Source organism: Tyto alba, unplaced genomic scaffold, assembly GCF_018691265.1.
Source record: "Tyto alba isolate M040663 unplaced genomic scaffold, T.alba_DEE_v4.0 Super-Scaffold_18, whole genome shotgun sequence".
Taxonomy (NCBI): domain Eukaryota; kingdom Metazoa; phylum Chordata; class Aves; order Strigiformes; family Tytonidae; genus Tyto; species Tyto alba.
The window spans coordinates 23,241,183-23,269,041 of NW_024881280.1; the positions used below are offsets into that span (position 1 = coordinate 23,241,183).

The window sequence follows — 27,859 nt, forward strand, 5'->3', positions numbered from 1 at the left end:
CAGCAGAGCTGCCAGAAAACCTTCCCCCAGGAGCCTGAAGGACTGAATGGTCCATCGAGGCCTGGAAGGCAGAGGAGCTGCCAGCCTACCGATGCAGCGGAGGCGGCTGGGGTCCAACGTGTAGCCGGGGTGGCACAAGCAGCTGTATCCCTCCGGGGTGAGCACGCAAGCACCAGCTCCACAGGAGAGGGGTGAAGAGGCACAGCTTCCGACCCCTGGGAGGAGAGAGCATGGGGTTGGGGGCAGCACTGAAATGGTTCACAGAATCTAGTGTCTGCCTTGTGTCCCTAGCACCGTGCCTGTGGGGAGGCTGCTTTGTCCCTTCTTGGAGGTCGATGCTGAGCCTGCTCTTCATCTCCAGGCAGCCTGTACCCGCAGGGCTGCCGGAAGAACACAGCAGACCCTGCCACCTACTCTAGCCTGAGCCCAGCTGGGATGGGGTCCCCTGAACTGCTCACCTGCACCCCGGCCCAACGAAAGGGTGGTGAGGAAGCCTGCCGGCCCCACGCCTTGGAGGAAGGCTGGCAGCAGAGCCTGGCAGTTGTGAGTGGGCTCCTTTTGGAGTGACAGCAGGGCTCACCCCCCACCCCGCTGTCCTGCTAAGCAGGGCGCAGGCAGCAGTGGGGGGGCAGGGGGACGCTGCACACCCCTCGGCACTGAGCCAGCTGCGGGGGGCCAGCCCAACCCCGAACAAAAGGCTATTGAGGAAGACGCATTCCTCAGCAAGGTGCCTCTGCCAGGCCTGCTCCCCAAGGTGCTCCAGCCCCCGGCGGAGGGCAGGGGCTGCGCTCCCAGACACTTAAGCAACCCTGGAACAACAGCGTCCTTGTTTCCGGCGCAGTAAACAAGCCGCCCTGGGAGCCACATGCCTCCCCTTGTGCTCCCCCTTCCCGATGAGTCAGCTCGCGCCGTGGGGGGAACAGGGCCAAAGCCACCGGAGCGGGCGCGTGATCCCCCCTCGCCCAGCAGCCGCTGCTGCACCGGGCAAGTGAGCTGCAGGCAGGGAAGGACCCAGAAAGCCAAACAGTTTGCTGCCCGTACAGGATCGCTCTCGTGCCTCCCCACGGCTGGCCAGCTCTCCCTGGCCACAGCAGCCAGGACCAGGCTGAGACAACACTCCAGGGTGGTAGGGCAGGGACTTTTCTTTGGGAAGTCAAAGGGGGCATGTGGGAAGATAAGCAGGCTGGGGAATGGCAAGAGCCCCTGGGCAGAGATTAGGGCATAATTTTCCCACAGTGCCAATCAGAGAGAGGAGGGAAATCCCCAAAAGCAGCGGGAACATACCCGAGCCATGCGCTGGAATCTGTGTTGGAGCAGCAGCATCCCAGGTGGAGGTGGGGCCAGGCTGGGGAGGACCACGCCAGGACTCCTCTTCCTCTGCTGAGGAAAAAGGAGCGAGGTGAGGTCCAGTCCTCGACCTCAGGCAGAGGTGCCTGCCCAAGGTTTACCTGTGCTGGGTGTCCCTGCATCCACAGCCCCATGAGAGCACTTGGGCTGCAGAGTGGCTGCAGCAACTCCATCATCTTGTTATTTAACACAGCCCCCTCCACCTCGCTGGAGATCCACCACCTCCCTGCATCCCCCCAAGCCCCACGTCAACCACCCCAGTGTGGCGGGGGTCCCCCACACCACCCCACAGCCAGCCCAGCCAGGACCCTATCCTGCCCAGCACCAGGGGCTGCTGTGCAGAGGAGGCAGCTCCCAGCATCCCAGCTCTCCTCCCTCCTCACTGCCCTGCCCTCTTTCCATGACCACCCTGCCCTCTTCTCCATGACCACCCTGCCCTCCTGCCAGCCAGGCACTCACCTCTGCGTGTGGTGGGCTCTGCGGTGGCATCAGCAGTGCCCTGAGGGACAGAAACATAGGACCACCTCTATCCGTGAGTGTGTCGCTGGGATGAAGCATCCCTGAGACATTTTCCCACCCACCACCTGGCTCCTCTTGCTCCCATCCTGGGAGGAGAAGCTGACATGGCTGGGTGCAGCTGGTAGGGCCTCTCTGTCCTGAGTACATCGTCCTGAGCAAAACACAGCTCCGGGGGGCTGTCCACAGAGAGGCCATGCCAGCACGCCATGCAGGTGGGACCCAGGGCACTTCTACCGGGTACCTGGGCATGGTAAACACTGCCACTGTCACCAGTGGCTCTGGAGGGCTGAGGACAGCCACTGCTTCAACCTGCCTCAAGAGTGCTACCTACTAGAAGGGTCCTTGGTGTTAGGTGCTCTTTCTTAGCATTGCCTCCTGGCAAATCCATGGCTGCCAAAGGAGAAGTTGGAGCACAACCTGGGTCTCTGCTCTGAGGATCTTTCCACAATGGATGAAGAAAACAGGTGGCTGAGCAATGTAAGTCCCATACTAGATCTGCTTCAAATTTGGAAGCTTTGGTTCAAATATCTACCCTGTCTTGAGATTTCTTACATGTCCTTGGGCAAGTCACTTCATGTCTGTGAAGTAGTGATGATGGCAGTGCTGTCCCCTCTCTCAGAAGGGCTGCAAGTACATTCTGATGGCTGAGCAAGGGGGCACAGAAATGCTCAGGAGAGATACAGCCCAACCTCTACTGACAGCAGGGATCAAGAAACACACATTTTTCGAGTGACACTCATAATAAGGAAATCCAGCCCCTGGAGAGTCTGGCAGAGAATCAGTCTCCAGGCTGCTCCCATCAGACAGGCTGAATTCACACAGCCAGTGTGGGAGACCCCCACCCCGACTGCTCCAGTGGAGTTCCTGCTGCACCCACACCAGCATGGAGAGACCTGCCTGCGAGCTGGGCTCAAACATGACACCGGGCTCCATGAGAGGAGCCCTCCCCAAACTGAGTGCAGCAGTTCCCCTGCCTCTGCTCCCCATCATCTCTACAGCCAGGCCAGCCTGACAGCAGGGAGTGAGCACCCACACCTCAGCCAGCTCTGGCCTCAGCCTGGGCTGCTACCCCAGCCCCAGCAGACACCAGTTGCAGTCAACACTGACCATGAACTAGTGCAGCAGAGCCCGCAGCTCCTGTGGATTTGAGCTAATGGCCTCTGAGCAAGGGCTGAGCAGGCATGTGGCACAATCCCTTCAGCCACGGCAACTCAGTCAGGGTGATAGGGTTTGCAGTTTGTATGCTGTTCCCTCTGATAACAACTATTTGCTCTCTTTAGTGCTCTTCCTGATCACATTTCACCCCTCCCTGTTACCTATTTGTACAGCATCCTCCTTCCTGCCTATCAATCTACAGTGGATGCACCCAGATGTAGCAAGACAAACCTTACTCACCCGCGCAGCATGAGAAACTTCACCTGGAAAGTGAAAGAGTGCATGGTGAGTAGAGACAAGGCAGACAGGCATCCTCCTCAAACCCTGGCTGCACTAACTTCACCCCACCTCTAAGACACTGATGCTTAGTCCCTCATGCTCCTCCACAAGAGCTTGTTCCCAAAGCAAACACACTCAGACACCAACACCCAGGTGCTGGCAGAAGCAGTTGGTCACACTTCCCTCCAGCTGGGCTGGACAAAAGCCCAAGGACTGCAGCGCCAGGGCTGCCACTCAGACCTGAGGTCCCAGTGGTGGCAGTCTGGTCAACCAGCACCAACTGCAAAGACGAGGTTGCAAGAGCCTTGAAACACTCAACCTCCTCTGCAAAGGTTTGAAGACACGGTGTCTCATGCCCCAGGAACTCTAATAGAGCTGAAGAACACCTTGCATATTCATACAGATGTAGAAAGCCCTTATCAGATAAAAGTCCATCCATGGTGACATGGCAGGACCCGGGAATTTTCCCACCCTTGCTGGGGGCCCAGATGGAGCAACTTTAAGCAGTAGGCTCCACACTACCCTCTCCTGCTGAGGTGCCAGGGTGGGGGAATGCCTCCAGTGTGCTCCCACGCAGGCTGTCCTGCAGTTGCTGTCTCCTTGCTGCCCAGTCCAACGTCCAGTTGCTGCTCTCCCCTTGCTCTTCCAAGCTGAGCGGCAGCTCTTCTGCCTCTGCCTTCCTCATTGACAGGCGGATGTCAGAGCTGGAGTAGGTGTAGCCATGTCCTGCTGGGCAAATCTCCTTGAAGGCTACTGCAAGGGAAAATCAAATCAAAGCTTTAGAGGGCAGACGTGGGAAGGAAGAGGCTGGTGCAGACATCACCTGGCTTATTGCACCCAGACGTGATAGTGGGACAAGTGGAAGAAAGGAGTGAAGATGGACAGGCATGTATGTGAATGCAGGTAACAGTTTTGCCCATCCTATCATTTTCTGGAGATTTCTATGGGTTAAATCCTTATCAAAACACATCTGGGCTGTATTGGGTGGATGCTTTGAGCAGAAGGAATCTGCTCACAGGGCAGGGTGGGTTTCTAACAGGCACTGGCTAATACTCCTAAACACCAAAACGTAAATCCCTGCCCTGGGTCGGTACTGCCAGGAAGGGATCATGCCACAGGAAGGTCCAAGCTGAGCAAGGGAGTAGATAAAAGCAAACCCCTGGTACCTTGGCACTCAGTGCTTTGCACATCACTCAAGATGCTCTGCACAAACCACCTGAAGATTTTTCCCAGCCCTGAGGATTTCAGTGCTTTCCCCTCCAACCTACTCCATGCTGAGATATGCCAAACTCATCTTCACCTGGCTTTCATCCCAGCAGAAGATGTACCAGAGACAAAAGGCCTGTCAAGCAAAGCCAGGCAGAGACATGGCTGTGCTCTCCCTCTGGTACAGAGTGGTTTCCCATCAGGGATTTCTCTATCTTCCCAGTATTACCCAAGTCTGCTTCCTGAGCTGCTGTACCCATCTCACAGGCCACCATTTGCACATCTCACCTGAGCCAGGCACAGGACACTCCTCGCAGTTCTTCCCCCAGCCCTTGCCGACACGGCTGCAGCAGCAGATCTGCTGGGTGATGTGGTGGGAGAGGGGGAAGGAGCACACGCCTCCGGCTGCCGAGCGGTAACACAGCCCCTGCTCCATCGACACCGCTTTGTCCGCTGAAACACAACGGCAGGGTCAGTGCCAGAGGTCAAGCTCTACGCTCTCCAAAGAGAGAATGGGGGACACTCGGTCTCTCCCCCTTAGGCCTTTCTCTGCCCATGCCTCCCAGCCTTTCCCCAGTGCTGCCCCATCTCCCCCGCAACACATGCCGCAGCCTTCAGCCATCGAGCCATCCCCCCAGCAGTGCAAGCCCCAAGTAAACCCAGCTCCTGTGGGAGCTCTCTCAACCCAGGAGGCTGTGTCCTCTGCTGCTGCACCTCAGGCACATCCCCTTCAGGCTCCGCGGGGGCCGTGAGTTGTCCACAGAGAAGAACAGTGCACGAAGAGAGCCCAAGGCATAGGGACCCATCCTGCACACAAGTGCAGGACAGCATAGCTCAACCACACTTGCAAGAGACAGGAGGCATGCTCCAGCTGTGGGGTCCTGCTCAGGTCCCTTCCCACACTGAGGGGTTCCTTGGAGCACTTACAGATGCAATGGCTACGGGATGGGTCCAGCATGGTGCCAGGCTTGCAGGTGCAACGGAAGCTGCCACGGGTGTTCAAACACTCGGCATCTTTGCACAAGCCCTGCATCAAGCACTCGTTGATATCTGTGGACAGGAGAGAGCCTGGTGAGATGTGAGGAAGCTGTGGGTGAGCTGAACTCCCTACCTAGTGTCTCCCATTCAGGTGCCACGGACCGAGGGGGTCTCAGCCAGGCTGGTGTCCAAGGCAGCCTCTGCACCGAGCAACACGGTGAGGACCTCCATGGTGACAGCAGTCCCACATCTGCAGCACAGAGCTTGCTCACTGCAGCTGCAGGGATGGCTCGTGAATGACTGCTCTGCTTCATGGTCCTCGTGGAAAACAGATGTGGCTCCTACAGTGAGCCGCCCTGGCAGGGTCACTCTTATGGCCATCACAGTTGTTGTTTGCAATCTTGGTCTGGTGAGGTCTGTCCTTTCGCCCAGTCCCTGGTCCTGCTCGTACGGAGCCATCATCCACAGAGGATTCTTGATGAGAAACTCAGTGCCAGCACGCAGGCAGAGCAGTGACTGATCCCCTCTGGAGGCAGAGAGATGGTGAGCCAGTCTGTCTTCTAGAGACAGGTTAAGCAAGCAGGAAGGTGCCAAGCTCAAGCCCTCCCTCAAGCTCTGCCTCTGCCCCTGCCTCAGCACGCATCAGATGCAGTCTTTGGGAAGGGAGCTGGGCTTATCCCAGGGAAACATCGTCAGGGTCACCCATTTGGCCCGCAGTAAAGCCTTTCCTACAACACCACATAGGAATGTATAAGCCAAGCTGGAGAAGACAGGGATTGGTAAAAGGTGCATAAGGGGGAGCTGAGGGCAGCTTTCATGGTGGAGAGTTAGGAGGAATCCATCTTCATGGATTGATGTAGCTTTGTATCTTCACTAGAAAAATCAGCGTGCTGATGAAATGTGCTGTGTCAGGAGGTGAAAGCCATGCAGGAAGAGCTGGATGGGAGCACGGAGCAGCAGGAGTGGGATGAACCTCAGTGCTACCCCAGGACAAATCACAGGAATATATATACGACAAGCTAAGAGGTGGGAGCAGTCAGTGAGAGGGACCTGGGCACACTCGCTGCTCACAGGACATCCGCAAGCTGCCAAGACCAAGAAATGCCAGTATGATGCTAGGCAGCATCATGTCAAACACTTTCCAAAGACACCAGGCAGTCCCAATGCCAGTGTGCAAGGCCCTGGTGAGCCCTCAGGTGCCCTGGAAGCATCCAGTGGTGCTCTAGAGACCATCTCAAGGTGGAAGGGGTGCAGAGGCAGGCTGCTGGGACACTTGGAAGTACGGATACCATGGAAGAGCCTGACTGAAAGCAGCTGGGCTCAGGAACTGTTTTTCCAGCACTACCTTATTCCTCAGAGCTGAAACATCACTGCTTGGTGGAAGTGGGGATGTCACACAGACCACAGACAGCTATGACAGCAGCAGTTCAGACATAATGACCTGAGAGGTCCTCCCCAGTCCTGTGCTCTTAAACTCCCCCATTCACTCCACCAGCTGTCACATATATGGTTGAGACACACAGGGGCCATCAAGACTGGGCCATCAAAACCAGGACACGATGTTCAGTCTGTTGAAGTACCAACACTACAGGGATGTGCAGCGGGCCAGGGAGAAGTAGGGTTTGACTGCGCAATGGAATGGTTTCCTGCTCAATACCATGAACAGGACAGAGTTCATGAGAACAACCAGTGGCCAGACCCCAAATGTGCTGAGAACCCCACTCAGAGAAGAGGTTTGGGCTCTCCGAAGGAGCCTCGGGGCTCATCCCTGTCACTCCCTGGCACAGTCAGAGCACTGTGTCATTCCAACACACCAACTGGATGAAGTGTTTGGCCTCCACATAAGCAAAGGGATTGAAGGAATTAGAGTAATGAGAGCACAAAACAAACAAGCACCAAGGGCTGGGCTTTATGAGCTTAATTTAAAACAGGGACACGTCCCGGCCTCAATCCAACCCCTTCTATTCCACTGGCAGCAGAGGACCCACCCGCAGTGGAAATCCCCACAGGGAACAGGAGCAGGCAGGCATGCTCAAGGCCATGTACTCTACCCCCTGCAGCATGCCAGGGATGGGGCTAGCCCAGAAGAAAAGGCCTCAGGGACCACAAATTGAGATCCGTATGCTGTCTCAGCTGCTTCTGCCCACCCCACACAAGTCTGCCGGCACTCCTCAGAAACAGCTACGCTCAGTCAGACAGCTCGTGGTGGACACAAACACCAGGACAAAGGTACAGGCTGGTTTACCCTGGTGCTTGATGAGCAGAAAGGACCTAAGTCAGCAACAGACACTAAGCGTATATGGACACCAAGGATATACAGACACCAAGGATATACAGAGACCAAGGATATACAAACACCAAGGTGCTGGTGTGTGTCCTGTGCAGTGACTGCTGTGCATGCACACCTCCCTGCCACCAAGCCTCCAAGACAATCTCTGCCTTATGTCTAGCAACCACATTATCCCTTACAGTGCTATTCTTCCTGCTGGTCCCAGCAGCACCGGGAGATTCCCTGGCTGGGTCTGCCAGGCACTCAACTCAGACTCACTGCAGCCTTGTTCCTGCTCAATGGGATGCAGCAAAGAAAGAAAAGATCTTGCAGAGATGAGCCATTTGTTCATCTGTTGGAAAGCACCAGAGAAAACCTTTTCTGTCCATGCAGAACAGAGGAAAGTGGGCTTCTGCCAGGGCCCTCCTCCAGTCACTCATTTGCTTTGATGACAGCCTGAAAAGCCAGAGCTCAGCTTCTCTCCTACAGTCAATGGCCTCAGGAGCCATCAGCCCTCCTTGTCCAGCCCCTTGGCTCCTCTTCTACCTGGGCCAGCAAGAGAAGGCCCCATGTAGTCTCTCTCACAGTCTGTCAGCCAAACTGCTCACTCTGGACCCTCAGGTGAGGTGCTGGGATTCCTGACACATGTCTCGCTGCAACAGCAGAGATGGGAAAAGCACCTCAAGGCAACGGAGTGTCTGCAGAACAGTACTTCTTCAGCCCAGTTTATAAAGGAGCACAGAGGCACAAATCTCTGATTCATGTTTTTTCCTGTGCAAAAACATCTTCCTAGCCAACTCAACATTGCCATCTATCCTCTGCTCCTCTGAACCTCTCTCTGTTCCAGAGGGGATGCAAATTCAGGGCAGGCGCTGCAGGTCTCTGCTCACTGACTTAAGTCCCTCCAGCTGCTCTGCTCCTCTGACTCCTATTCCATGTCTCCGGGTAGATCCTCATACCCGTAGTGCTGTCTGTGGCCACATAAGGTATGAGATCTGAGCACCAAGGAGAATAGAAGCCATTGCGTTGTTGAAAGTTCTCCCCCAGGACAATGTGGGGAGGTTGAATCATTAATTAAGTAAGCATGGTGGAAAGTCCCAGCTGAAAGAGATGAGTCATTGAATTGCCAGCCCTAGGTTTGCATGGCCAGGGCCCAGGCTCCCTGCTGCATCTTCGAGATGACACCTCTCAGCTTATCATGAATCACGAGAAGGGAACCGTAAAATTCCACTTCAGTCAGAGCACGGAAAAACACAAGCAACTGTGGGACCAAGAGATGCCAAATAAACATGAACCGGAGAGAAAAGTAGAGAGATTGCATCTTCCTCATATGGAGATGAGGGACTGCAGGAGTGAGAAATGGATAGACCCCAACAGCATGGGGCACCAGGGCAGCCTCGCAGCAGGGACAAGTGACATGCTTGGAACAGAAGGAATCACTTTTATGGCACTCTCCCACTTGTAAATGAACAACTGAACAAGCTGGCAACCTTCCCAAATGTTTTCAGGCAACAGAATTTCTGTTGCTTCAGACTACAGCAGAAGTGTTTTTACACTCACACTTAGCAAGCAGCAACATAGGTCCTTAATGGGCCAGTAGGACTTAACAGGTGAGTATTCTTGTGCTGGACCAACTATGCACTGGCTATGCTTATCAGTCGAGTCATGTAGTCCAGTGTTACCTGATTTTCTTTCATTCTTGATGAAAGCACAGAGATTTTTATAAGTCACATCCTTTGCAGATCTGTATCAGGGAGTTAGATAATTGTATTTTACTTATGTAGATAATTACAACTCTAGCAGTGGATGTGGGAGGGAAAGAGAGATATGGAAGCAGCATCCTTACCTTGGCAGTGGCTCCGGTTCAGTCTCTTGTATCCCTGGGGACACTCCACCTGCCCATTCTCAATCACAGGGCGTGCTGGGAAGAAAGCAAACAGTGTGGGACATCAGCAGTAGAGCCAGCCACCAGCATTCTACCTTCTCTCTGCCCTCCTTGCAGAGGGGAAAGGGTCCCTAGGTCTGCCTTGGATGGACCTCTGGTGACTCCCAGGGCAGAGGGAAAGGTGGGAGCAGCCACATTTCCCAAGCAGTGTTTTCTGTCATTTGGCAGGTGCCAACCTGGTGACCCAGAGGTGCTGCCTGTGCTTCATATCTATCACTGTGTCACCTTGGCTCCTCCCAGGCCACCTGGGATAGCCAAGTGGCACATGACAAGAGAGATCAGAGTGAAAGGAATGACAGAAGTCCTTGACAAGATGCTGAAATAACAGCCCGGGGCCTGGTTATTATATTTTCCCCCTTTTTTTACTGCATGTGACTTCCTGCCCCAATCACTCTCATCAAAGAAAATTTCAAATTGCTGCTTAAAATAGTTTTGTGGGTTTTAAAATGACCTATAACCTGCACAATTAAATCTCCCCAATCTTATTAAAGGCAAGTAAAATGTGGCCCATAAATTCCAAGGAGGTCAAATTTAGACACCGTATTTTGGAGCATGGGAAAGGGAATCCAGGAGGTGACGGGTTGGGAAGTGAGTAAGCACAGGGTGGGGTAGGAAGAAGGATGCTTTGCCTAAGGATGGGATTTTCCCAGGGTGGGGTTTCTTTTTCATTTTCTGGACCGTACACTTGGAAACAAGAAGTGCATATAACAGCTAAGCGACTGTCCAGCCATATTCCCACCACTCGAATTCCTCCTGCCTGGCATCAGTAGCTCACATCGTGGTGTCATATGCAGAAAGCCCTCCACGGCAATAACCATATCAAGGATCTGGCAGATTCCCAACACATTGCAGCTTTCGAGAACCAAGGACAAATTGATACCATCCCTGTGGCAGGAGATGGTCAGGAAAAGCCTGCGAAGATTAAGAACACAAACAATGTGCTGGGGGGCAGAGAACAGGTATGTCCATAACTCCTTGTCCTGGGCACTTTGACCCTATGATGCAGTTTAAAGCCATTCTAGGACATTTCTTGAAAGGCAAAAGTTAGGGACCAACCTCCTAGGACAAAGGCACTTGGGAAACAAAAGATGGGAGAACAAGTCTTTCACTAGCATGTATACCAGGAAGGAGAATAGAAAGACTGGTTTCCCCAGGTATATTAAATGAAGTCACAAGGTTTTTCAGGTGCAGAGAGATCCTCAGAGGCTGAATGAATGACTAAGACAAAAAATCTACTCACCCCCTTCAACAGTTCAGTTTTGAATTGTAAGCAGGAAGTGCTTATAATTATCTGCATGTTAGGGGTGAGGGGGTTGTTAGTGATACTGGGAATCGCTGGGTACATTTCCAACCTTCTGGGAAGGGAAAAACAACCTCTGGCTCATGGGCTCCAGGCACAGTGCCCCGGTGGGATTCCAGGTCCTCCCACACTGCAGCCTGTGGGTTCGGGGCTGCCGAAAGGCATTAACTGTGCTTGGAAGCATCTGTCAGCCTCAGCACGATGTGATAACAGACGCTCAAATGAAGCAGCATTGTTATGTGCGAGCTCTCCAACGGGGAGCCAAGCATGCCGGAGATCAAACAGCGATGACATGTGTCAGAGCCCTGCTCCCTCTCTGAAAAGCCTTTGCAGAGAAACAGATCCTGCAGCATCCCTTTGCCAGATGCTGCTGGGGAGAGGGCAAGGCAGAAAATACAAGTGATGGGGGGGTGAACGTGCAGGTCTCGTGCCACCTCAGCACTCACACAGAAACCTGCAGCTCATTACTGCAGCAAATCACTTGTGAGGCTGTGGACAAATGTCTTAATTTTGCAAGGAAACCTGTGTTCCCTGGAAAGAATAACTGTAATGTAATGTGAGCAGATCTCTCTGTACCAGGGGGAACCAAGACAGTTTCTGAAGTACTGGATGGAGGCTGCTCTCTTTCTGCCAGGACCCGGCCGCAAGGGAAGACAACATGTGGCTGGAGGAGGATGTAAGCTATTAATTCTCAGCTTTGTACTTGGTTACTCGAGCAGAGGACCATTTCCTTCCATGAGCTCTGATGTTGCCAAACTACAGCAGAGATGGCCAAAAACCACTTAAAAACCAGCCTAGGACACCTGAGTTTCCTGCAAAGGGGATCAGCATCCACCCCTCTCCCATGCAGCTGGTAGGAGTGGGTGACTGGCTTTGGGTGCTGTCCCTCTGGAACCCAGCAAAGGGAAAAAGCTGATCTGATGATCAGAGAGGGCAGAAATCTGTCAGCATCCACAGCCAGAACAGTCCTGACCTCCTGTGTCTGTCTGTCTGTCTACACCCTCCCCAGGAAGGGTTTCTCCCAGAGCCTGAGGCTAGGGATGGAGCAGCTGAGCTGCATCTGTCAGGCAGAGGGATTTCAGGCTTGCCGAGAGCAGGGAGCTCTGGCTCCTGGATCAAGGCTGTGATTTCAGAGCCTCGCCTCCTGGGCACTTCAGCTTCGTGGATGCAGTGCCAAAGTGATGTGCTCACCAGGGACCTGTACACCAGGACTCCCCATCAGCTTTCCTCATTGCTCTCTCCAGCTCTGCCTCATCCCCCTGCCTGGTGCTGCTTTCTGCAAGCTCTGCAGGCACCAGGCATCCCCAGTGGGGCCAGGCTCACACGAGGGAGCATATGTGCAGTAAGCTCACAGATCCAGAAAGGAGGTGAATGTGAAGCAGCTACAGCCCAGGACTCCCACCAGCACCTTTTTCCCCAGCTAGAATAATACTCAAGCAGAGCAGAATAAGAAGGGAAATGAAGGCATGGAAATTGGGTAGAGGGATCTTGCATCCTAGCAGGATGATCTTTAAGCAGCTAGGATAGTTTTCCATCACTTCCCAGGAGAAGAGGCTTTACCCAAGGGCCCTGGCTCCCCAAACACTGCCTGAAGATGGGATGAAGCAGCTCAGGCTGATGGTGAAGTAGAAAAAAAAGCACTTCTAGTGGTGGTAGCCACATGGGTCTGAGCAAGGCAAAGTTTGTAGGGTGAGATAATACAGTGCATTAGGCCAGCTGATATCACTCTGCTAAAAGGGAAAGAGGCAAGCTTATGGTCAGATGAGAAGTGAGGAAATGCTTGGCTGCTGAAAGCTAGCCCATATCTTTCAACTTTTTCCATTTATCATACAAAAGGCGCTATGTCTCTGAGAAGTTTTGCTTTGCTGAACTCCTTTGCCACTTACAGGACTCACAAACATTTCTGGGGCCCCTGGATCAGCTCCACAGAAGAACACCCACCCCAACTGGACCCCAGACATCTCCCCATGCCCGCAGTGGGCACAGAGCACGCAGTCAGGAGGTTGGCTGTGGTGTCTCTGCTTTCCCTGGGTTTTCCAGCATGTGGGAGATGAAGGGAGCCAGCATGCATGGTCTTGCGGCATCTGGAGTGGTGAGGGTAGTGGACCCGGTTAAATCTCAGCCTGATTTAGTGTGAAACAGAGAAGATCAGTCTCCACTACAGAGAGCACCTCAGCTGCTGAACTTGCTGGAAGAAAGCAGAGCAGCTCGGACCCCATAACGGACTCCAGAGAGTAAACATATTGGAGATGCCAGACCAAGAAGTAGGCAGGGCTGTGGCTGTGGGGATAAGCTGAGGTCCCAGGCAGAATAGACAAGAGGGAAAGGACACAAATCCTTCAGTCCAGATCTGTCCTGACTGCTTTCCTCTCCTCCAGTTGCTCTGTGGTAGGCAGGCTGCAGCAAGACTTTCTCCAATGCCTCAACAAAGGCTACAGTAGCAGGGGTGGGGAGGACATGCACCAGCGCTGATGTGCGATATGAAACTACACCCTCTGCTCTACTCACGGTCAATAAAGATCTTCAAGGTGAAAAAGATGCTTGAAGAAAAAAAGACTGGTAATTCTGTTGGCCTTTGGGGTTGTTTCAACAGAGAGGACCTCACTCTGCTCCCATAGTGGCTCCCAGCTGGGACAAGATACCTCTGTACCCAAAAAAACCCCACTGCTGCAACACTGTGCTGTTGTGTGCGGAGACCATGATGCTGCACATGAATGATGAGCAAAGCAAGCACTCTGCAGATCAAGGCAGTCCTGAAAATGCTGCACTTCCCCAGGTTAAGCACTGCTCTCTCTAGCACTGCCACAGCCTTGCAGAGGTTTCAGCTTCCTTCCTCACCTCCAGCCCTTCTTTACTGTCCCAGACACACTCCCTGTGGGCACATGGTGTAGCAGTGGCAGAATGAGCCCCCTCTGTAGCCTCCTTTCCATATTTCAAGGGGGTGTTTTCCTGTATCCTCCCCAGTCTGATCGCAACACGAGCAAACCATGAGGTTGATTTTCAAGAGCTTCCTGTGGCTGTTTCAATGCCTGCAGGCACAGTGCAGGGGAGCGTGTGGCTTGAGGAGCTGCTCAGCATTCTGATGACGACGGCTCCATGGGTGAGCTGCCACCCCTCTCACAGTGGGAGGTCTGTTTGGGGAGTGCTGCAGACGCCAAGCCAGACATTACAAGATCCAACTTTCCAGTGAAATTCAGACTTTTCTCTAGGACAAAAAACTTGAAAAAACATGGAGAGTGGGAATAAAAACAAAACAATAGCCTTCAAAGACTTGTTTCTTAAGGCAGTTAAAACCCATAGGCAGGAGGAGAAAAAGCAGCCCAGGAAGATCTGCAGTGAGCACAAGCGGTGAGTGCACAGCTGAGCCCATGCTCAGGTTGACTGCAGGTTGAAATAAGGGACAGGGGGTACTGAAAAAGCAGGGTCTGAAAGACATAGGTTTACTGCTGCATCCAGAAAGTCCCCCAAACCCACACAGCAAGGTGAGACTTGTAGCTCCTGGGCAATACCAGAGATGGTGTCCAAAACTGGTATGGGCTTCTCCTGGAACACTGCTGGTCACAAGAGGCGTGTGGTCGCAGGGACAGGGAGGAGGTAGACGAGGATGGCTACGACCCGCCCTGGGCAGAACTCTCTGCTGCCAGTTTCCTTCATCTCCACGTGCCTGAGGAGGGACAAGACTTCAGGGAAACCAGTGTTCAAATCCACAACTACTCTGGGGTCTGCGTTGATCTGCAGCTTGGGTCTTGCTGGTTTTAGTTTCCACTGACCATCACTTGACCTTGTTCCATCATGTTCCTCTCCAGAGACTACTGTATACCCCAAAATAGTACATGGTCTGGCAAGTAAGCAGTGTGCCTGCTAGTAGCCCCGCATCCTGAGCTTGCCACAGGACAGGACATTGCTTCAGCACAGCTTCCTCACCACCACTGCTCAAATACCCTTGCTGGTCCTTGGGCTTCCTCCCAGCTGCATCCAAGTATTTCTACTTCAGTTGCTTTCTCAGCCTCCAATTCTCTTTTCCCACTACCAGTCTTCTCCAAGTTTTACCTTCCAGCTCCCATATGCTCCTACCTCTCTGTTCTAGCCTTCCATTGTGCACTCCACTGCTTCCTCCAAGTACTAAAGACCCAGGAGGATCACTGGATGTCTCCATCTGATTCACCCTATCTTGCAGCACAGCACATTTCATCCAGCCATCTCCAGATGGAGTTGAAGGACTGCAGACACATGACAGCATGCAGGTGTCCTGCCACTCTCCAGAGCCCTGTGTCTGGCTCATCTCTTTCTTTCATGGGTTGGGTGAAAGCCTGTGCCCCAACAGCTCACGGAGCAAGCTCTCATCTCTCACGCTTCTTTCAGGTCTGTCTCTGACATATCCTGGGGATCCCATCTTTAGCTCTCACTTAAATGAGCAACAGCAAATTCCCAGCAACTTCTACTATAGCCTGCTTGAATACCCATCTCTGTGCCCACTTCTCTGAAAAGGGGCCTAACATCATACACCATCCCAGGAGCAAACCAGACAGCCAAAAGCCTGAGCAGAGCCTAAGGAAACCTCTGAGACTAATGTCACCACCCTTACACCTTAATTCTGAACTCAGATTTTAACATGGTCTCCTCAGGATGCAGACAAAGCATTCAAGTGCCTTGGCTTTTCTGATGCTGGGCAAAACACAAAAAATAGCGGGGATTGGTCATGGCAGGTTCACTCGGACAGATGCCTGCCTCCAATTCTTCTTCTTCTCTGATGTCTTTCCGCACACAAACACGTACCAAACATGAAAGCTGCAGTCGAGGGAGACATCCGGACGTATCCAGACTCTACTAACAATCAGTGTCTCGGGCAGACAGTCAATCCAAACAAGTTCTCCATTTGTCTAGATCTTGCCTGGCTGCACTTCTGTACATTTGTAAGTGTTTACACTGAACTAGCTTCTGCCATTTCTGTCTCTGGTTGCTGGAATTAAATTCCCAGAGCTGTCAAGTCTGCTCTGATGCACGCCTCCCTGGGACACATGAGCGCAAGGAGAAGTTCTCTCCAAAGACCACAGTGCCAAGAAGAAAGCTGGAAACATCCACTGGATATGTTATCTCTGTGCACGAGACACCAGGTCACTGAACTACAGCCCAGTGACTTTGAATGAGCACAACACGGGCCAGCAAGACCAGGAGACAGAAGGAATGTGAGTGTGGGATGTGCTCTACAGGCAGGAATGATGCAGAATGATGCCTTCACACTGGACGGGCATGGATCTGGGAGCCCTGGCAGAGAAGGCACAGGGCAATGAGAGGTCACAGTGCTTAATGGCTCTGTTAGAGCAGTAAGATCATGGAGAAAGGATTGTTTCTCTGGCTCCACGCTAGGGTGAGATCTCTTGTGTGAAGACAGCACACCAGAGAAAAGCATGCCAGCCACCTGGGCTTCTCACACCGTGACAGTGGGGCTCGCCTAGGCTGCCTCCATCAAGAGTCTGCCTTACAGCTCCCTTCACTTGCACTGTGTGGTCTCCTGCATGTGGGGCTGATTACAGGGCAGTCAATCAGAGGTAGCCAAAGGAGGAAGATACTTGCACACGATTAAAGAGGATGAAAACGGCCCCTTCAACTAGCCTGAAGTCCTGCTAAAATCAACAAGAGTCATTTGGTCTCCAAGGGAGAACTATATCACCCAAAGCCAAAGGGACTGAGAATGGGATTTTCTTGTGGTACATGAAGAAGTAAGACCCATGGAGATATGAAAAATATATCTGAATTAATCTGAAAAAAAAGCCAGATGAGCATCTGTCCACTCAGTGAAGACCAGAAGTGACAACCTCCTTTGAGTTTCAGCTGCTGCTGGGACACAGGGCATGTGCTGAACTGTGGAAGTGTGACCTGCTGGCAGCTAGGAGTCATTTCTTAAGTGCATTTGCTCTACTGGCCAGCTGATTACAAGGAGCACATGGGGGTATTTTGTGCCTGTTTTCATGCCTTGGAAGCCAGTGATTAGAGGCACTGTTTGAAGACTGAAGATCTAAGTCCAGCAGTGCAAATCACTGCTGCAGCTCTGGCTGCTAAGATATACTTAGCATCCTAGCACTGAGAGAGAGAAAGGAGGTGCAGAGTTTCTGCAGCCATCTGAAGCCTAACCAAAGTGTTAAGTGGCCCCCCTGCTTCCTAATGGGGGAATCACAGAGAGACAGGGTGAGAAATGGGGAGACTGTTGTGGGATGGGGAGGAGAAAGATGTGACTGTGAATGAAAAGATCCAGGATAAAGAGGAGCAGCCTGAGGCTTATGTAGGACATTTACTAGTTTGTGCCGAACCTGGAGACCCCTGGGCTTACCCCCATAGCATGTGTGCCCAAGGCCCCCTTGGGGCTAGCACACAGATGAGGGCAGGCAAACAGCAGTGTGGCCCGGGGCCACAGCAAAGTGGGAAGATGACAGCAATCATAGCTCCCCAGATCTGTGACTGGTTCCAGCATGCTGACAACCTCGTCTGTGATTGTGAGGAATTTGGCTCCAGCCAGCCCTACCCCTGGCTGAGGAGGAATTGAATCGAAGGGCAATGAGACGCAAACAGCTCTTGGGGGCGTGCGTGCGAGCAAGAGGGACATCCTCTGGGCAGATCGAGAAGCCACTGACACCACGCTTGCTTGCACAAAAGCAGCCACCTCGGACACTTCTGCTCTCCTCAGGGGTCAAAGTCTCCTGGAGCATGAGGTCTGTTTACTTCAGTCCTTCAATCCAGTGGAGGCACATGAAAGAGCAGACAGGCTGTGATGAAAGGGGGCAGGCAGACAAGGGAGACGGGAGCAGCTCCCTGCCAGCGTTGCATTGGACATGTGCACCTTGCCCTGCACCAGACCCGGCCAGCACTGGCTGCTGGAGCCCCTGTGCCCACAGGGCTGCCTCCCCCCACCCGGGGGGTCCTTCAGCATGGCCTCTCCACCACAACACGAGGGGCCATGCCTGTCACGGAGCACCCCGCGTGAAGCAGCAGAGGAATCCCCGTCTCCCGCTGGATCAGTCTGTCCGGCTCCCAAGCACAGCAGAAATGGAGCTGGACGCCCGTGCCCCTGGAACGGACCCTGGGTGAGCTCCTGCCAATTGTTTGATGTAGTGTTATTTCCAGAGTCCCTGCCAAGCCCGTGTCGGGCCCAGAGCAAGCCCGTAACTCTATAGGACCAAGTCTGAAGCCTCCTCCGCTGATCTAGGACTGCACCTCCTAAACCCACGGCTGCTCTTTTCCCATTTCTTCCTCCGAGTGAGGCTAGCATGGTGGGAACCACCAGCCACACCAGGGTTTTGCAGGGCTGGTTTGAGAAGGCGCTGAGCTTGGGACCAGCACCGAAACCAGCATTGCTGCTACCCGGTGCTAGGGCTGGGGCAGCAGCCGGCATGGCCCTGCGCACCGCCTCGGACATGCCACCCATCCCCAAGGGCCTCGGGCAAAGGAGAGCAAGACAGCAGGGGACCTGTGGCTCTGCTCCCTGCCTCCTCGTCTGCGTGAGGCAGCCTGACCATTTTTGCTTGTTGAAGGTGAGGGCCTCGTACCATCTCGGGTGGCGACAATACTCACCTGGCCGAGGAGGGCAGGCCAGGCACCGGTCCACACCCCAGAAGAGCCCCACGCTGCCACAGCAGTCCTCCAGCTTGGTCAGCCCTGGCAGAGGGTCGGCGCACTGCAGAGAGAGGACCAGAGGGTCAGGCTTCTGCAGGACAGGGAGGGGACGTGCACCCATCCACTGCGGTCGGCTGGTGTGGCAGAGCCAGCATGGGGGACAGCAATTCGGGGTCAGAGTTTGGCACAGCACTCCTGGCACAGCTCCTCACCAGCACGCAGTGGGACCAGGGACGCAGTCTAAGACAATAAACAGCTGTGCAGACAGAAAAAGACGAGACTCCCTCAACTGCGCCCCTCAGAGGGAAAGGGGACATCAAAGAGAGCAGGAGATGAACCAGAGATGATATCACCCGGCAAAGCCCTGGGATGAGCCCCGTGCCTGGCTGATTAGCCAGCGAAATGGGTGCACCACTCCAGCCCGGCGGGGAGCTTGCGGTCAGGCACTTTCCTCTGCTTAATGAGTCTCTCTCTTTCCCGCCCCCCTCGCCCTGCCGGCAAGGCCCTCTGGATTACAGGCTCCCCCATTAGAGCGGAGCCGCCGTGGCCCACGGGCCGGAGCTGGCCCCCGTCCAGGCGCGCGTGGCCGCCTGCCCAGCGCTCGCATACCGATCGGCTCGGCTGCAGCCCAGCGGGGAGAAGCAACCGCTCCCCGCCGGGCTCCTCACCCGCTCCTGAGCACGGCATCACCTTGGCTGCGTGAGGCACGAGCACAAGGGTACCCCCTGCCGCCCCCCTCGCCCCTCCCAGAGCATCTCCCGCAGCATCCATGGTCATCTCCGTGCATCACCATCTGCACCCAGGGTCAGAGAGTTTTTGTTTCCCCGTGGACGAGCAGGACTCCTCCAGTCCCAGGGTCTGATCTCATTTATTTTTGCACTAGAAAATGGCTGAGAATGTACCCCACTATAAACGGCTTGGATGGGAGCGACTGAAGGACAGGATGGAAACCAGGAGCAGCCCCCCAGAAAGGGCTGGGGAGAAGTGGGGTGGGGGCTGAGTCCTGGGCTGCCCAGCCAGGGGGTCTCTCTGAGCATGGGCTGCACTGGGGGAGCTCACAGGTGTTCCTGTGGGTGCCAAAAACCTCCAATGCTTTTCCAGTGACGCAAGAGAAACATATGGGGAAAGACAAAATAAGAAATTACAATGACTGCGGGACGGGGTGAGAAAGCCCCTCTCGTGCATTTGCTTCCCAAGCCCCGACTGAGCTGCCCAGGAAGGCGTCGTTCCATGGAAATCAGACTTTCATTTATCGTCTGAGAGGGAAAGGAATTTTCCTATGTTTTATACGTTTCCTACAATAATTGCAGAGCGTGGCTGTAAATGTTGCTATAAATAGGGCACCCTCTTTAAACGAGACTGTGTGTGAAAGCCATCAAGTCTGGGCTGTGCTGCCCTAGGGCACAGCCTGGTCAGGGCAAGGCAGCGAGGTCTCCCTGTTGGGCCAAAACAAGGGATTTTCTTCCCCAGTACTAACACATTGCTGCCTGTGCCCACAGCACCTGGGTGATGCCCACACTGATGCTGAACAGCTTCACATAATGAAAGGCCACCCTCCCTGCCCCATAAACCAACACACTTGTGCCCTAGAACAAGAAATGTATCTACACATACTCCAGCGCTTGACAGATGACCCCTTACCTGCCCATGGAGAGCCTCCCGAAAACACCTCCCCAGCAGCCCTGGCGCTCTCTGTTGCTGCTGGCTGCTCTCTGTGGCAATGCTGTTGCTGTTCCCATGAGCATAGGTGTACCAGGGCATGGTGGCCAGCTGAGGCACCAGGACCGCTTCCACGCTGTTCTCCTCCGACACCTCTGCGTCACCCCGCACCCTGGCCACCTGGTGAATCTGCACGGTGGCTTCCGGAGGGTGATTGATGTGGACATTCACCAGGGAAGGGTTTAGGGAAGCTGGAAGATGAGTTTATAGCACAGCTGTGACAATCTGGCCACAGTTTGACACCTGAAGAGCATCATGTCATCAACAAAGGGAGGAGAGGTAGACTGACCCCACCGGGAAATCTAGAGGAAGATGGCATCCAAGAGAAAACAATTCTCTGGTCCAAAACCAGATCAAACCTACTAAAAACTTTCCCCAGCAACCTGAGCCCTTCAGAAACTAGGGGAACCACTTTTCTAACAACCTGGCCTGAAAAGGCAAGCGTAAGGAGGTAGTGGCCTCCTCAGGCCTGTTAATGAAGACCTGAGGAGCACACAAGTAGGAGGAAAATGCAGGGTCTGGAGCTGCCGGCCATGCTCACCAAGCTGGTTGGACAAGGGCAGGGTGTAGGTAGAATGCTTCATGGAGCCGCCGGCCGGGGTCTTTGGAGCTCTCCCTCCCTGCTTCTTTTCCAGAGAGGGAGCTGGCAGGTGGCAAAACTTCCCCGTGGAGTTGGAGGGACACCAGCACTCGTCCCGGCCCACGCAGCGCCCTCCGTTCAGGCAGGGGATCTGGCAGAAGTCTGCAAAGCAAAGAGGAGTCTGCTTAGCAGAGAAACTGAGACACCGCTTCTAGCCAAGGGGTGGCTGGGGGAGGCCAGGCAGCTGGATCTGGGCCAGCGCTAGCCCCACAGCGCCCAAGGACTGGGACCAGCTCCAAACTGGGGGTCAGCACTTGCAGCTTGGAGGCAGCCTGGTGTCCCTGCTGTGCACCACCATCTCCTCCAAGTTCTGCTCAGGACTGGTGTCACGGGTTGAAGAAGACGGGCCCTCCCTTGGTCTCTGGGGCCACAGCCAGCCTGGGGCAGCCATCCCCTGCAGGGCAGCCCCCCAGGGCCAAGGTGGTGCTGCTGGCACAGCAGGATCCCTCGGAGTGGGGCAGGAGCTACGGCAGCCACATGCAGCCGAGTCAGCACAATTCCTTCTCTTTTGCATTGCCCCCCTCCCCACTTGGCAGGGTCTTTACTCCCAGCCCAGAAGGGAACTCGGTGGGGATGGGAGAGGCAGAAGGAGAGAACGGGCAGAGAGCCACGTCCTCAGATCCTGTCTCCCGGCCAGCCCTGGCCCTGCCAACAGCTCAAGTGGGAGAATTGTGGAGTTGGACAAAAGAACTGGGAGCAGTTCATCTGCACAGGCTTGGAAAAAGCATCCACAGATGAAACAGAAGTCACATCTTTTCTGGCCTCATCAGCTGCTTGGAGCAACCCAGAGCAACTCAGTGTAAGTGGCACTCAGGCAAGGCATGGGATTCCCTGACAGATCATCCTGGCTCATTTCAGTGTGAGATGAGATGCTGCTGCTGCTGCTGTATGTCCCTGGATGGCTTGTCAGATTCATCCCAGAGGATGAGCTCCCACCCTGCTCCAAGTTCATTTGCTCAAGCTCAGCGACCAGCTTTGAGAGGAGGAGACACATCTTTGGACGAGGATCTAGGCAGAAATTCCCATCGACCCTGTATCAATTGGTGTTCATGATGCCAGATTTTGCACTCTCTCAGTGTTAGGTAAATTTGGGTTACAGAGGCTTTCAGAGAATGAGTCCCACTAGGTCCTGCGGGCTTCTCCCACCAACTGCCTCCAAGAGGGTGTGCCCAACCCACATCTGGGTACCCCAGTGGCCTGATGAGCAATCCCAGCAGCTCTGAAAGGCGAGCAGAGGTTTCAGCAGCCCTGTTTATAAGAACAGCTTGCAACCTGCAGCCAGCTCTCCTGGCTGCCACGTGAGTGAAAGGAGAGAACAGGAGGAAATTAGGTGATGAAAGTCAGTCCCAGGACTGGATGCCAATGAAAGCAGTGAGCTGGCTCTGAGAAGGAGGGGGTGGCGAGGCTTGGCTGCAGGCCTGACTCAAACACACACGTCCCCTCTACCTGGAGTGGGATGGAAACAGAAGTTGCTTGCCCAGGAAAGAGAGCAATGAGGCAAGATCTGTCTTCCTCCCCCAGAGGCAGAGACAGAGTAAGCCCCAAAGACCCCAGAAGACACCTTTCAAGGCACTGAGAGAGGCCACCTCCTCCCATCCCTATATCAGCCCAAAGCCTTGGTCTGCAGAGGCAGGAAAGGAGGAGAGTGGAGGATCAGGCAAGAAGGTGGGCTGGGGCCTCAGGGCACTCACAGATGCGGAAGCCAGACTTGGGATCATGATCATGCCCCCCTTGGCTATAGAGAGTGGTGGTGTCTCCTTTCTCGCAGCTGTTGTAGCAGCGCCCGCTCCGGCATGTCTGTTTGCAGATGGTGGGTGTGAAGACAATTTTTATCTTCCTAATCTTCTCTGTCAGGTTGGCCCCTATGAAAGAAAAGGACAGTGCTAAGTGGAAACACCGTCTCCAGGCCAGGGGCCGGTAATTCACAGCTTGAGCTCCAAAGCATTCCCAGAGCAAGGAGGGGTCTGTGTCCCCTCTCAAGCACTGTCTCTCCTTGCCCCTTGCTCACTCCAGCCTGTCTTCTGCTCCAGCATCAGTAAGGGTTTGTCAACACAGGAAAAATAGCAAGCAGCATGCTCTCCCTGCCCAGTTAGAGTGGCATAACTCTCTATGAAGAGGCACACATGCACTAACTCCAGTATAAAGGGTGTTTTTCTGCTTTAAACAATATTCCTTCTCCAGCCACGTCCATAGCCAGGAGACTGGCTGCCCTTAAACCACTGGTAGGCTTCCCACATGAATGGTCACACTGGTATCCATCAAAGAGAACATCAGAAAACCAGTGTCTCCCTACAAGCATTCCCTGACCTCTTGCAGTTACCTGTGGTCCCCTCCTGGCCCCTCACCATTGTCACATTAGATACAGGTAGAAATCACAGTCAGAGCTCTTGGGGGCTCATTGAAAATGGGCAACAGGCAGAGCTATTGTGTAAACATGAACCAGCTGGCTTAACACCAGAGTCCTCCATTCCTGCCCACTGAGACAGTAATTTCTGTGGGTGCCCCCTTGCTGTGCTCAACCCCCTTCTCCCCATTTCAATCCCCACTTTCAGAATACAGATTCTATCAGGCTCACGTGCCTATTCATAAGAGCTGAGATGCCACATGGTGCCTCCTTGGGGAATCACAGCTTCAGGGAGAGCCAAGCTGCAGAAGACAACTTGCATCTGTCCTAGCTGGAGAGGCACTGAGGCGCAGCAACTGCACGTCCCAGCAGTCTGGCCTGATCCCTGCTCATGTCAGAAGGCACCAAGGGGGCAGCCAAAGGGAAGAACTACATGCTGATTGCACAATCTGACCTTGAGGGCTGCTCACACTGAGGAAGAAGCTGGGAGACACCATTCCTACAGACTGAGGCAATCCCCCTTTAGGGGAGTGTGCTGGGTTGATAGTCAACACCTCTGGAAGGGATCTGTCACATCCCCCTGGCTTCTCTCCCCTGCCATCAGCATTTTGCTCCCCTGATCTGTCCTCCTTCGGTAGGGTTTCTTTCTTTGCCAAGCCCAGCAACACCCATGCCATTCCCTTTGCATCCCACCCAGCAGCACAGTCCTGGGAGTCCAGGGTTTCTTGTGGATCCCCAGTCATATCATTGTCCTTTCCCATGACACCCCAAAAGAGTGACATCCCTGAAGGCCTTACCCCTTGCAGACAAGGTGTGCTCCTGGGAAACTGTGTGTAGCCCGGAGCTGCTCTGCTCATGTCCATTCCCATTGGGGAGTGCATTAGAGGTGAGTTGGCCATTGCTGGCTGGGTAGCGCCGGACAGTCCGTGACGGCCCTGTGTGCTGGGGGGAGACAGGAGAGCCAATTCTGCTCTGAGTCCTGTGGAAGAGAAAAAATGAACCGATACTCCTCACAAGCAACTGCACTGACCCACAGTGCCTGTCCACCAGGATACCCAGCGGCAACCTTCACTGCCAAGCTGCCTGAGCCACCACCTGGACACAGAGCTCTGCCTACCTGAGCGGGGCCCCGCTCCTCACCTGCTTTCAGCCATCATGATGGCATCATTTCACTCTAGGGACCACGTCCTGTGCCCTGAGCCTGGCAGGGCATAGTAGTCACCAAGATACCCTCCCTGAACCATCACACCTGGCGGCCCCACCACAGGGACGCCCCAGCTGCCTTGAAGAACCTCTGCCTGCCCATCACACTCAAGGGCTGCTCCTTGACCCACCACATCCCTCCCCCAGCAAACACAAGCAGCTCCAAATACACTTGTTCTTATGGTGGGAGCTTTCCCAGGACCTGCCTTCCCAGCACCAAATGACCACTTTAAAAACAGCGAGGCAGTCAAAAGAGAAGCCAGTCCAAGCAAACAAAACTTGGCACGTGAGAGTCACAAACAAAAGAGAATGACCAAGGACTCAAGCCTCTAAGTGAAGTTACAACTTTCTGCAGTAACTGCATTTATGGCTTCTGGTGTTCTCTGGGAACTGGAGAAGCCATCCAGCTCACAATGTCACACTTATACTCTTTTATAAAGCCATGTAGCCCTCTAGGCAGAGCTCTTTGCATTAAACCAGAAAAACAGCACATCTTGTTCTACTGCACTTGCTCCCATTCCCTTCGACTGGCTGGCAGCACTAAGCCTCCAAGAGGGTGCTCTGTGCTTATCAGCAAATGTCTCCCTCACTCTTTCCTGTGCCACCTGCAAGGAGAAAGGCATTAGAACATTGGGGGCCAAAACAGGTTGGCTGCCCATATGATCCTTGGCTTTCTTTGAAAGTCCCAGACTTGGATTCCTCTGCAACAAAACTTAAGCACTGGACAATCTTCTGTATACTCTGTCCAACACCTCCACCTCTGACTTGGCTGGGTCAAAGAGGCTAGCTCTGTCCCACCGAAGCGCCTGGAGAGGTCCATCCCATTATATGTTTTTTACCATCTTCCCTGTCACAGTCGGCACAGGGGAGGTGTTGCAGTGTCTACACAGAACACAGATTTCTAAACCCAACAGGACTGGATGATCCAATGAGAGTTGGCTGACAGCAGCTCTGGCTCACTGACATTCCTGGCTTGGATAGCTTGGAATAATGGTAAGATCCGGGGAGATGGAAAGGGAGCTAATGCTGTGCTGGTATTCAAACAGGTCAAGCACAATACACAAGGTAACTCTCAGCCAGCGAGCCTGAAATCAGCCCTGAACAACAGAATGGAAAAGATGACGCACGGGTCAATTAATTGGGAACCAAAGAAAAGAAATACAGAAGTGAGGTGAAGTCAACGGGGTTTATGGAGAATCACTCTTGTCAAAGGAGTCCATTTTCACAATTTGATAGAATTACATGCATGCACACCAACAGGCTGAGCGCCCGTGATATTCTGATAAAAAAATAAACATGGCAGTACGATGTCAATCAGGCACATGTGAAATGAATAACAAACTGGCTGTGTGACAGAACACAAGAAGCAGTTGTCGCTGGAGAGGGAATTAGATAGGTTCCAGGGTGATCAGTATGAGCCCTGGCATGATTCAAGGATTTCATCTGGAAATAAATATTTTTATTTTGAAATAAACATATGATCGACACTGATAATGTGTGCTGCTGACACAAAAATTTGCAATGTGGTGTATCGTGATGAGAACAGAGCAATCACACAGAACAGTTTGGATCACCGTGGAGGGCAAATCCATCCAAGCAATATGCGATTTTAATAGAGCCAAATGCAGGATTACACTTCTAGGAAGAAGGAATGCAGGCAGCAGCTGCAGATAGGAGATGACCCTGGAAAACAGTAATTCTGAAAAGATTTTGGGGGTAATGACAAGCAATTAAATATGAACTGTCAGTTCAATACCCTGACATCAGGGCAGTGAAATACTGCAGGAACAGGGACATATTTTTGCCTCCCCAAATATCCTCATCACAGCAGGGTGTATATATGCTAAAATATCATATCTAGCTCTGATGTAAAGCATGTCACATCTTCTAAGGCATGTTGAAAAACTGGAGAGGATATGGAAAAAGACATGAAAAAATAATTTGAGGGCTGGTGAAAATGCCTTTCTGTAAGACACCTAAAGTATTCAATCTCTTCAATTTAACAAAAAGAAGATGAAGAGGTGCTCTGATTACAGGGCGCAGGTTTCTCCACAGGAACAAAACGCCAGGTGTAAAGAGCCTTGTAATCTAACCAAGAAAGCAAACCATGAAACAACATCTGCAAACCAAAGCTAAATGATTCCCTAGTAGAAATCATGCCCGCGTGAAGCAATATAGTTGTTTTCCTTCTGCATAAAACACCCCAGTAGTGGATTCCCCAGCTCTGAATACCATCGCTTCAGGAGAGGAAAGTGTGCTGGTGGGAAATGAGATATCACTGGAACAGTGCAAATATAACTAACTAAAGATGCATAATCTATGCTGTCCTGGAGGTGACTGTGGCTTATCTATTGATCTATTGATCATTTCTGGCCTTGAGCTGTAGGAAGCCAAGAATCAATGGTTTTATCCCAGAGACAGAAGTTCCTGGTCCAGATACTCATTATCTAATTGCTTCTAATGCAGGAAAACCTTGAAAATGAGGGCTGAGCTTCTGGCAGAAGGCATGAACAGGAATACTGGGAAGACGCAGCACAGGTAACACGTGCTGCTGGGCAGACACCCAGCTTTGCAGGCTGAAGGTTCTTATGCTGTTCGGAGAGGAGTCTGGCTACAGGTCATTCAGGTATGAAGACAGAGCAAGTGAGATTGGTCAAAGGGCACAGATGGATAATTAAATTATTACATGCTGATAAAAACATTTGTTGTCTTGTTAAAATCAAGATCTAAACTGAGATAAGGACAGCAAACAGTGCTTGTTTTTCAATAATCAGCAAGGCTAACCAGAATAATTACAGAAAAGTGAACTTTATTTCAATCTTACCTCAGTCCCTACCAGTCTCTTTCAGAAAGCTCTCCTGAGATTCTGCACCTACTCCTGATGGCCATGGGAGCCAGGCATGACCTGCCTATACATTTCTGAACTACTAATTCAGCCCTGCTGCCAGCAAAGGAACTTCTGGTGCCTGTTACCTACAGCTTTGTTACCTGGTGTGCTACTGCTGGTTTTGTTAGTGACAAAGGAAAAGCCATATGGAGCTCTAGAGAGGCTAGGCAAGAGCTACCAGGCCCTGGAAGCTCAGGCATGTTTTTTCTCTGATCTCTGCTAGAAGACCCCAAGCATAGTGCTATGGAGTTCAGAGGTCTTTTACTGCATAGATGGAAGCACCCCGAGTAAAAGAAGTGAGAGTTCCCCAGCCTAGCAATGCCCACTGTCCTAGTGCTGATCACTTGAGGGCAAGTTCATCTCTGAATTCTGAAGAGTTGCTAGCTGAAGGTGGCCTGTGGCATAAGACAGGGAAATATCAGCTCTTGTGCTTGAAAATATTCACATCGTGTCTATCCTT

General features: G+C 53.0%; 1 protein-coding gene across 3 annotated transcripts in view; it reads right to left on the reverse strand.

Moving 5' to 3' along the window:
- Nucleotides 1-27,859, reverse strand: part of LTBP2 (latent transforming growth factor beta binding protein 2) — a 73,720-nt gene that overhangs the window by 15,783 nt on the left and 30,078 nt on the right. For 2 of the 3 annotated variants that reach the window (XM_042791034.1, XM_042791032.1), the window contains exons 4-16: nt 24,107-24,288; nt 22,657-22,827; nt 20,867-21,067; nt 20,248-20,516; nt 18,565-18,667; nt 9,600-9,674; nt 5,434-5,556; nt 4,795-4,959; nt 3,823-4,053; nt 3,262-3,284; nt 1,807-1,846; nt 1,285-1,380; nt 90-215 (exon numbers count right to left, since the gene is read on the reverse strand). In XM_042791034.1, coding sequence (XP_042646968.1) covers nt 90-215; nt 1,285-1,380; nt 1,807-1,846; nt 3,262-3,284; nt 3,823-4,053; nt 4,795-4,959; nt 5,434-5,556; nt 9,600-9,674; nt 18,565-18,667; nt 20,248-20,516; nt 20,867-21,067; nt 22,657-22,827; nt 24,107-24,288 — 1,805 coding nt within the window. The remainder of the gene's footprint in view (nt 1-89; nt 216-1,284; nt 1,381-1,806; nt 1,847-3,261; nt 3,285-3,822; nt 4,054-4,794; nt 4,960-5,433; nt 5,557-9,599; nt 9,675-18,564; nt 18,668-20,247; nt 20,517-20,866; nt 21,068-22,656; nt 22,828-24,106; nt 24,289-27,859) is intronic. The other variant, XM_042791033.1, reaches the window with a different exon arrangement.